Source organism: Melitaea cinxia, chromosome Z (genome assembly GCF_905220565.1).
Source record: "Melitaea cinxia chromosome Z, ilMelCinx1.1, whole genome shotgun sequence".
NCBI classification, from domain to species: Eukaryota; Metazoa; Arthropoda; class Insecta; order Lepidoptera; family Nymphalidae; genus Melitaea; species Melitaea cinxia.
This window is the reverse complement of record NC_059424.1, coordinates 20025464-20037483: the sequence shown is the minus strand read 5'-3', so window position 1 is coordinate 20037483 and position 12020 is coordinate 20025464. Positions and strand designations below refer to the sequence as shown.

Genomic DNA, 12020 nt, shown 5'->3' with positions numbered 1-12020 from the left:
ATACCATATCGCATATTAAATCATATATTCACTTAACTAAACAAGAAATCAGTCGAATAGATGCAGCAGTCGTAAACTTTTCTTGTGCTGTACTATTGCTTTTGTTCGACTGTTTTTTTTTTGGTATGAAGCTCGGGAGTGGTATGCAGTATATTTCAAAAAGTAATGTTTCTAGCTTGTATCCACCTTATGTATAAATCTAAAATGAATGGACAACATAGTGAGAATATACAATTATTCGAGTACTTTATAGCGATATACATATATGATCGGGGAATACGATGCTTTTTTATAGCATATATCAAGTTCCTACATCAAATTTAGTATTAAAATTTACATTATTACATTTTTAAAAGACTTATTACATTAAATTTTATTAAATAGACGTATATATGTATATATATCGAATTAAATTGACTTATTTTTCGCTTTTCGAAAAACGTCGTTTTCCTAGTATACAATTACAGATTGTTAACAATTTCGGATGCGGAATATGTAAAATTATGCACGGTATTTGCGTTAAAGTATTCCAAATTGCGAGATATTAATCATAAAAAAAAAAAAAAATTAAAATTGAGGTAACACGAATGAGTGACCAGATGAGTCGAATGAAAATCCTCTATATAGTCTTATGCATTTTCTGATTTTAGCTTGTAAGTTAAAATATGTAACGCAGTAATAAAGGAATTGAAATTTTAATCAAACATTTTAAATGTCGTTGTTCCATGTAGTACTTAATGTCTAGTAATTATTAAATGTCTATTTATTATACACTAACATTTACGCTCGATTTTATAAAGACGGTTCGTAAACGTAACGACTCGTTTTTATAAAATCGAGCATGCAAATAGGTAACAGTAATAAAGGAATTGAAATTTTAATCAAACATTTTAAATGTTGTTGTTCCACGTAGTACTTAATGTCTAGTAATTATTAAATGTCTATTTATTATACTCTAACATTTACGCTCGATTTTATAAAAACGGTTCGTAAGGATAACGAATCGTTTTTTGAATATAGGAATTGAATTTTGATAATATTCATGTTACCTACGACTTGTGTGTGAGCACTATCGAATTTATAAAATATGACGTAACAACTCATTTCGTTTGAATTATTTTCATTTATGGATTGATAGTTGTGGCAACGGATGAGTTCTTATATGTCATTTTTAATATGATTAGATCGAATTTTCGAAATATCGAATGACGTCACAAATCATTGCGATCCAAGTTTCTGTTCATTTACTATCTAGCGATGTTTCGAGAATCGCTTAATGAAAATAATTAAAAGTGACTTATTGAAGTTTGTGATAATTGTGTTTGATATGTATTGGTAGAAAAACAATTGCAGTCTTATGTATTAAACATGCCTCTACAACTACTTGTAGTTAATAGTACTGATGTTCTTTATTACGGTTAACCCCATTAGCCTAAGATAAATAAGATAGAAAACTTATTATACACTCTTCGTCCTAATGTGTCCAATTCTTATCCGTCTTTATAACATAATAATCTCTTTATCATGACAAATCAGATAAATATTATTCATAATATTTATTGATGCAAATATAAAAATGTTTGAGACAGCTTTACTTACTGCTCTAATAAAATTTATTACAGAAGTTTATTCAAGATTAATATCTATATCTTTCTGCATATACCCTATTACCTCAGTGTTCATAGAATATTCCAGGAACGTAAATTTATACTATTAATGTTATCTTTTGGATGTTCTTTAAATAGTGTTCCATCTCTATTTATAGTAGTAAAACAGTTTTAAAGAAAGAGACAAACGATATATTATACTACTTTTCTAATCTAATCTGGTTTTTCCTTAATGTAAGTAGTGTGTAGACTGTTTACATGTGATCCGGGTTCAAGGTAGGTTTAAATAAGTTGCAATTAATAAATAAAAAATATATATAATAAATGTGTTTTAGAATATAAATATTAACCAACATAGTTGCAGACTACAGTACTTATAAGAATACCTCTCGTGTGTGACTACTGCTTTAAAAATATTATTTATCTTCAGAATTATTTGCTATGTATTTTTACTTTTTAGTACTTAAGTATTCTGCAGCTACAAAATTTTACATATTTTTTTTTTTGTAATGGTAAGTTTACTTAGTTTAGTATATATTTTTTTTTAAATTATTATTTCTCGTGCGGATTGACGTTCGGATATAGTTGGATAGGGTTTGATAAAATTGGTGTAGAATATGGTGATCATTTAAATATTCTCTTAAAATGAACGAAAGCTAAACTTTAGTTTTATTGAAATATGTATTTATTATTTAAACAAAAATATGTATACGTATATATTTCGACATCAACAATTTATTCTACGCCAACTCGAATTTTTGATAAGTTGGTTTTTTAATGCGCACTTGGTAAAATGTTTTTTTATACGTAACAAAAAAATGTGAAATTGCAATAAATAAATTAAATATTAAAGATACCAAATTTTAAATAAGTTTCTTAATTAATATAAAAGGTCAAGTTCGCGTCATGTAAAAAGAACGACGCTGAAGCTGCGCAGAAGCGATTTATCGGTCTATTTGGTGGTGTGGGGTAGGGGACGGGAGTGTTTATCACGTGTCGCATGCTTGCCGGCGTGCTATTGGTTGGACAGTTCGACGTCGACTCAAAATACTATCGCGCACAAAAGTTTTAAATTACGAAATAGTTTTACATAGAGAAGTGAGAAAAATTATTCACGTAAAAAGAACGCTGGCTATCAAAATGCGCAAAGGTGATTTACAGTGTTGCCAACTCTTGAAAAAACTTTTTCGTATTGTCCATTTTTTGGAACAATCTCATTTGGTAAACAAACCACTGTCAATCATAATTCACGTTTTTTCCGCATTTATCACTTTCACAACACATTAGCATACGGACACTTGTAAAAGTCCATTTACTATTTATTGCACTAAAAAACAAAGATCAATTTATCATTTTAAACACATAAAAACTATTAATACAATTATTTTTAAATACGACATTTCAATAACAAAATTCAATTATTTTTTTTTTAAATACGACATTTCAATAACAAAAATTTGTTATTGCTTTTGTTTAAAAAAAGTGTAATTTTGTAAAGTGATAATTATTATACTTATTTAGTCCGAATTATTCGCACTGGTTTTTTTATTATTTTTAATGTATCTACCAATAACCATTACAGGAAGCCGCGAGTGAAAGCCTAATTGAAAAATAAAGCAGTAATACTTTTGTGCGCGAGTATACGAATGCGCAAACGCACCCCTCCATTTTCCTTCAGCGTTCTTTTTACATGACGCGAACTATATCAATATGTAAGCCTCTATTGTAAAGTTCACTTTTATGAGTTAGCTTAGTATAAATTGATGATGTCGATTTGTTGGCCCAAACGTCCACGTGAATTGGTAAATTACCAAGTAACATAATTGCTCAAAAATAATGCATTTTTGTTAAATATTTAATCTTTGTATATATTAGTTTAAGTTGCCAAAAATAATATTTAACTAATGAAAGGTAAATTATTATAATTATGTATAATGATACTTTAATAATATTTTAATATGTATTTTAAAATGTAATGTCAAGGAATTTGGAATTGTGAACGAATGACAATACGGCGTGCACTTATTGCTTACCTGTTTTATAATTCCAAAAATATTTAGAAATGTACCTATACTTCTTCCTAACTACATGTGATATTTTTGAAATCGTTCTTCTGTATTATTTTTATCTAATAAAGAACTTAAATTATTTAGTTTGTTCTTTTTATTTTAAGTAAAATAAAATCTACTTTTTAATACAATGAACATTATTACTGAAACAGACTAAACAACAAAGGAGAACCTTTTTCAGGTTACTGCAACAACATAGAACCAAAATAGGCGTTAAGCAACAACAAACATATTTAATATGACCCATGGTTCTTTTCAATAATGCAGCACGTGCACAATCATTTACTGTGATCACTCATCACTACTAACGAAAAGTGGTTGATAGTAGGTTCCATATTTTTCACAATTCGAAACAACCACATAAATCGGCCGATTACGATATATGGCGACACCCTACTATATATTGTTCTTAGAATCCGTGATCCGTCTCTACTGGGCAAAGTTTTTTTTATACCTTATTACCAGTGTGCGAGCGCCTTAAGCTAGTGTTTTTAATAGAATACTTCAATGTTTTCAAGCGAAGCTTCTTATATACATGTTACTTATATAATTAATTCTTCTCTAATTTGGAAACCTGTCCGAAGGGCTTACTTCAAATACTCAAATTGATCTCGACGTTCTAATTTACTACAACTTAAATGCTAATTAATAGCAGGTTTTTTATTTATTAATATTCCAGACTAAAATGTAGGTATAAAGCTATAAGGGTATCGTTTACAAGTAACTAAAAAGTATTTACATCATGCCCTGTTAATAAAATTATTTCTGTTTACAACAGGTAAACAAAAAAAAAGTACCATTCGTGTTCCATAGCTGTTTAGGTACCTTTATAATTTAAACAGCTGTCTTCATAAAATAATTAATAACGTATCACTCTAAGCTCCATGAATATTCATCTTGTCATTGGCACTCTATGACATCTCTATGACAAGTTGACAACAGAAAACTATCAAAATATCAGTCATTTTTTTATCTGTGTGGATTTTAGATCTGCTTGAAACGAAGTGCTGCGCAAAGTGAAGCAGGCAATCACTGCAATAAGCACTGTAATAAAAAAAAAGTGAAGACTGACTCAATAACATCGTCTTTCATAATAGTTTGGAATGAATCAAAGGCAAAATCAGTAAAAATGTTCGTCATGAAACGAAAGTGATATCTATGGCTTGTGATGTCTCATAAAATGAGAAATTTTCAAATATTTGCCAAAAAATAGTCATAGTAAGATGTAATCGAAATATTTGAAGGTCCACGTCCAGACATGGGTTCCAGATTACGGTAAAGAAATAAAGTTTATTATAAACATCTCGTGACATATGTATATAATTTTCTGACTAATAATTGATTTGATTGTACTATACTTGCGCTGCCAAATCATTTAACCTCTTCAATATGACAATCGTTTAGTGTTTTTCTATAATTTTTTTGTAACAAATTCATTCGTTATCAATTGTTTTCAATGAATCTCATTTTGCTCCGCTCTGACATATTTCCTGTGCCTAATCAAAAATGTCAGTATGTTCTCAACATTGATTCCTCCCCCTTTTACGGTTTTCACTTTAATTTATTTATAACTTGTATTTCCGTTGTCTATAACAATAAAATAAGAAGAACTTAAAATGAAAGTGTCCAGTAAATTTCACACATTGTAAGTAAATAAAGTCTAATTTCTTATTTGAAATTACTGTTAGGGCCTCTATTGCAATAAAATTAGTTACAGCTGTTAGGAAAATACTGTTGTCTACTTCATTAAAAATATCAATACAGTTATGCTGCATTTTAATGCACTGATGATAGAGGCAGCAGGTTAATAAGTATATATATGTATAAATAAATCCCTATTTTGTTTGGATATGACACATCTTGAGAACGACTTGACCAAATCTATTAATTGTTTTTTAAAGTTTTCTACTACTTGCTTATCGGTCATCTCAGCTAATAATTATTAACTTTTTTTTATTAATTGTTATCAATATTACAGAGATACTGTTCGATTCCTGTTTGAATTGTTCTGTGAAGTATCACCCGGTGATCATGCTAGAGATCCGTACATAATAAGAAAGTATCCAGAGTCTTATAAAAATGAAGAAGAATTGAAAAATGTACCCAAATTCACATTCCCATGTCAATTGGAGAAGTAAGTATAGAATTATAAATATATTAAAATATATTAGGTCCCTTCACTTCAAAGATTCCGCAATGCTTGAAGACAAAAGTTTTTGAGCAATGCGTGTTGCCTGTGTTAACATACGGAGCCGAGATGTGGACACAGACGAAGAGACTGGTCCCCAAGCTTAAAGTCGCTCAACGTTCAATGGAACGGGCTATGCTTGGGTATTCTCTCAAAGGTAGGATTAAAAATGAGACTATCTGCGAGAGAACGAAAGTAACCAACATAGCCCACAGAATTAGCAAGTTGAAGTGGCAGTGGGCTGGTCATCTCTGTCGTAGAACTGATGGCTATTGGAGCAGACGGGTCCTAGAGTGGAGACTGTCTGTCTTGGCAAACGCAGTGTGGGACGTTCTCTGACCCGTTGAACCTGAACCGACAATCTGCGTAAGATTGCCGTTGTAGGCTGGATGAGGATTGCGGAAAACCGGGATGTCTGGCGTGAACTTGGGGAGGCCTATGTCCAGTAGTGGACTGCGATAGGCTGAAGTGTGAATTTTTCAACAGCAAATCATAATAAAATAAAAAAATAAATAATTTATCTAAAAATAAAAAATAAAAATTAGGGGTGGTCTACCCTTAACATTTAGGGGGATGACAAATAGATGTTGTTCGATTCTCAGACCTACCCAATAAGCACACAAAATTTCATGAGAATCAGTCAAGTCGTTTTGGAGGAGTTTAACTACAAACACCGCGACACGAGAATTTTATACATTAGATTAGCATTCTGCACTCCTTCTCTATATAAACTATAAGTGTACGAAATTTCATACTCCTCCGTCCGCGCAATTTTCGTAAAAAGGGGTACAAAGTTTTTGCTTCACGTATTGATATAGATTACCATATTTGTTTCTCAAAGAGTAAGAACTCATTATATTATACGTTAAAATGTTAAACCAATTCAAGTTGAAATAGCAAACACAATGTCCAAGTATCAGTATTTAAACACACACAAGCATGAAGTCGGTGTTGATCTATATCTCAATTGATATGGATCTATGTCAAGTATCCGTTGAATCTCAATACATTATAAATCCTGTCGTTCTAGATATTATCTGTTGAATTTGTGTGTATAGTTTAAATAGATATGTTTTAGTCTTTTTTTAGTTTACTCTTAGGTCATTTTAAATGACTCATTAAAATTAGATCATAATTATCTTAACTAAGATAGGGCACAGCAAGAAATATCTTGCTCAAAATCTGGAGCAGCCTGACTGGGGAAGTGCCTCGACCGAAGATCACAGCTAAATTATACTGCTTTCAAGGGTTTATTTGTTTCTTTGACCAGAGCTCCTGGGGGGATTGGGAGTAGGGTCGGCAACGCGCTTGCAATGCTTCTGGTGTTGCATGCTGTAGTAGTCGTTTGCCATCATGTGAGTTGTACGCTTGTTTACCGACCTAGTTGTATAAAAAATATTCATTTTCTACATAAAAAAGAGGCCCAGATCAGGCCTTAATCTGGGATTTCAAAGGCTGAATCAATCAACCAATATTCAAAAAATAATTGTCTATGCTCACTGTCTATTCAGTTTCCAATATAAGCATCTTTAAAATTGTTTCATGAGCAAAACGAATTGTTTTTGGAGCATAGGAACCGCATTAAAATCATTAAAAAAAAAATAACTGAAGTAATAGACTTTCCTACTTTTTCATTCATCTCAGCACAATTTACAGTCTGAATCAGTGGTTGTTTAAAAATAACTTTGGTTAATTTATAAAAGAGTACAGTTTTTAATACATTAAGTCCCCTTAAAGACTACTTCAATAAATTCTTTATTTTGATTTTGAGTAATGTTGTACATTTGAACCAATGTTTTAGTTGTTGGGAAGATTAAAATGTATTTAGCTCAGCGGTTTGATCCAGATGCTACAATTATTATAACATGATATTAATCGTAACACCTGGATTTTGTTTCTGCATTGATTATTGTCAATAGTTGATTTTGACAGTTTTGGTAAACTACTCATTCAGAGGTGACAATGATGCTATTGTTTATTCTAAGGACTACTAAAATTCTCTAAAATATAAATTATAATTAGATGTGCATGACTATGTCCATATTTTCGTTTTTCTAAAGTTGCTAAGTCGTTCCCCATACGAGGTTTTTATCTAGTTGTGGGATGCTTAGAGATAAATTTATTTAATTCAATTACTAGATCTTGACTTGATTCAGTCTATAATATCCCACTGCTCGACGTAGGCCTTTCTCTCCACGTAGAATTGTCGTAGCTTGATCCAAATATTAAACCATATATATAAAATTCTTGTGTCACAATGTTAGTTGAAATACTCCTCCGAAGCGGCTGGACCGATTTTTATGAAATTTTGTGCCCACATCGGGTAGCCAACCTCTATTTGTCATAAACCTAAGTTATAAGGGGGGTGGATTAAGGGGATTAACAGTATATATGAGATAACAACGTTTGTAGGGTCAGCTAGTTGTACAATAAATATTATTCATTGTGCAGAAACGTTTAGTACATACTAATTTAACACCTATATAAAAATCATCAATAAATAAAGCTTATCACTCTGTTCAAGATTATTTTTGTGATTCACGAGCTCGGAATAATATTTAGTTTGCGTTCACAACATCACAGAATAGATTTGCTCATAGTAGACTGATTGCAAATAAGCACGGAGAAAAAAAATTGTGTTCAAATGTTATTAACTAAAAGTACTGATATCGAAAATAAATTGAAAATTCCAAATAAATTTGCTTCACAGTCTGTAACTGTCTTAAAATATGTTTAATGTTTAAGATGTGGTTGTGATGTACAATCACTTCATCACTTCAGCCTAATACAGTCCACTGCTGGACGTAAGCCTCCACAAGTTCGCGCCGTACAATAAAGTATAAATAAAATAAATAAACCTAGTTGCTTAAAGAGTATCAATTTGAAAATTTAGAATAACTTAAAATACTTGACCAAAATACTGGATTGGTTTCCACAAGGTCTGTCATTTTTTATTGTTCATAAATAACACTATATATAATAAGTACCTGGGTGACCGAGCTTAGCTCGGTATTTTTAGTAAATCGTGTTTTTTAAATTTTAATTTAATCGTGAATTACATATTTATAAAATATGAATAATATTTTTTACCGACAATGATAAAAAATATAAATAAATATAAAAAATCAAAAATAAAAAAATATAAAAAATAATAATAATAAAATAGAAATAATGTTTTTCGATTTTACATGCATTGTTAAATAAAAAATAACAAGTGCAATTAGAAAAGGAAAAGAAAAAAATAGCAATCGATCGAGGATTTGAACCATGGTCTTTTCGGTCGATCGCATGAGCTATTACAATTTAACTGATAATTGCGAAATTTACCTTCGTATTCTAATGATATTTTTTCACTGTTTAAAAACTGGGATAAAACGATTTTCTAAAAATGAATCCTAGCTAAGTTTATTTATCTCCCCCGAAATTCCTGCATACTAAATTTCATGAAAATCGTTGCAGCCGTTTCCGAGATTCAGATTCTATATATATATATACAAGAATTGCTCGTTTAATAGTATAAGATAAGATTAATGTTATCCGTAATTGTTGTCAAATTGACACTAAAAAGATATTTATTGAAATAAAATGTAAAAGGAGCTTATGTAATAATTATCTAAAACTATCTTTATAGTATAGAAGCCACCTCCACATTAAAAAAGTTTATCAAATTAAATACAATACAAGTCAATCTACTAAGCTATTATCGTGTAAATCGCCGGCAATATTACTAGTTTAATAACAACCTGTTCTTATATTCGTAGAATAATGTTTTTATTTTTTCTATTTCAGTACATTTGTTCAACACTACTCCTTTGTTTTAACGTCTGTGGATTCTAAATATACATTTTGTTTTTGTCGATATGATCCAAAAGCGAATACAGCGTTGGTGTTATTATCACATTTACCATGGCATGATATATTTTACAAGTAAGTGTACTTATATAATAGACTTTTATATTCACAAATACATAATAAATATGTATATGCATTCTTGTATGAAATTTTGTGTGTATATGTGTGTGTGTGTGTGTTAAAGCTATTGCGACTTAAGTGACCATTGTAATCTTTTATTTATGAATTGTAAAAAAAAAATAAGTTTATAAGTTACTAGTAATAAAATACCTATTTTATGACCAGATCCTTTTACAAAGCACTCTAAATTAGAAGGAATATCTTCGATTTTTTCGGGAATTATATAGGTAGTGTAGTTTGAATCTTGCGATTGTAAGACAAATACATTATGCTTAAACTTATATTTTTCCATTTTTTCAATGATGTATAATTGCACCCGAGATGCTATGCGATAACTATATAACAAAAGCATTCTATTAAACCTGTTTAATTTTTCAAAAATATTTTTTTTTTGTTTGTTCTAAGTTTTAAAAGTGGAATTATTTTATGTATACAAAAAGCTGTGTGGTTACGGCATTAAGAATATAGCCACCCACTCTCTTCCCGTGGGTGTCGTAAGAGGTGACTAAGGGATAACAAAGTTCCACTAACACATTGGAACTTAAAAAGCCGACCGATGGCGGGATAACCCTCCAACTGCTAGTTTTTAAATATACAGGCTGAAGACGGGGAGAAGTGTCTTCCGTGCCACAAGACCAAACCGCCTGTCCCGCGTGGTGACTAAGGGCAAAAGACATGAGTTCACTGCATTTTTGGCGCGAACTTCTGGAGGCCTATATGTCCAGCAGTGGACTGTGTTAGGCTGAAGTTATAATGATGAATGATGAAACAAAAAATAAAATAAGTTGATAATATATAAACATTAAAATTTTATTAAATGTATTTAATAATTACGCTAAATGTTTTCAATGCTACGTTTTAATCTTAACGATGTAGAAAATGAGATGACATTGTGTTATGATTGTATAGACTTATAAAACATGTAATAAGGATGTACTTTGTTTAAATATAATACCTCTATAAGAAACCGATATGGAACCTAATAAGCTTTTTATATGCGGAGTAGCGACTCAGATTCGCTGACGGCTTGCGATCTCGTCTTTTTACAAAGAACATAAATTTTGGCTCGATGCATAGTAATACTAGCTTGAATTTTATCCATTTAAACATTTGAATCAAAATATTTCATCAACTGGAATATTTTCGTTGCTAAAAAATAAATATTTAATGACATTTAATTCTGTGTTATTTTGTAAAAAAAAATCCATGAAATAACTAATCATTACAAAGTTGTGAGCTATGAATGTTGCGGTTATAAGAACGTAAATTGCGAATTTGTTTATGTTCGTAGCGTGTTATTTTTCTCTTGAGAGCAGTTCTGGCTTTGCGAATGTTATGCGCTATTACGTTATTATCCAAAAACAAGATGCGTCCCATGGTTTATTAAAAAAAAGAGATACTAAAATATTTTATAGGCTATAGCCTTCCCCGATAAATGGGCTATCTAACACTGAAATAATTTTTCAAAGTAACCAGTAGTTATTAGCGCGTTCAAGCAAACTCTTCAGCTTTATAATGTTAGTATAGATAATAATTGAAATTCTTTTGAATTACCTGATTTCACGCTTATCATTGCCTTGTGATTGTTACAATAACTCTTGTGTATTTCTATATGTTATAATTAATACATTTAATAAATAAACTGAAGAAGTTAATGTATTAAATGAAATATTTATTTAGTTTAGCAGTTAAATATTGGTTTTGTTTAATATATACGATTTTATTTTTGTGTTACCCCCACATTTAGATCTAGCGGGTACATCGTTCCATAGCTTAATTGGCTAGAGCGCCGACACGGTCAGTCGGAGACGCGGGTTCGAACCCCGCTGGAGCGGTCAATTTTTGATATGATATTCAAAAATGTTTGGTTTTCTTTTTTAATATTAAGCTATATCGTTAAATATGCAGTGCTATTTGTATGAGAATGTTCGGTGGTTGCTACTGGTAGCAGTGTTGAGATTGCCGTGGCTGGTTCGATCCCTGCACATGACAAATTAAAAAAAAAAATTTGAGTAGGCACAAATGTTTATCGTGTTTCAGATTTTTTTATTGTGATGTATAACTTTCCGGACACACCGAACAAATGAGAATTATTATCTTAAGAGTTTCTGTGACCGCAACTCATATTAATAAATTTTAACTTTACCCTGGCGAGTAGTAAAATGAAAAAAAAAAATCTATTCA

At 30.6% G+C, this 12020-nt stretch overlaps 1 protein-coding gene across 1 annotated transcript in view; it reads left to right on the top strand.

The window, feature by feature from the left end:
- Positions 1 to 4934: 4934 nt before the first annotated feature.
- LOC123668963 (DENN domain-containing protein 1A-like) overlaps positions 4935 to 12020 on the top strand; it is a 38974-nt gene continuing 31888 nt past the window's right edge. The window contains exons 1-3 of the mRNA XM_045602650.1: positions 4935 to 4951; positions 5655 to 5810; positions 9654 to 9791. Coding sequence (XP_045458606.1) covers positions 4935 to 4951; positions 5655 to 5810; positions 9654 to 9791 — 311 coding nt within the window. The remainder of the gene's footprint in view (positions 4952 to 5654; positions 5811 to 9653; positions 9792 to 12020) is intronic.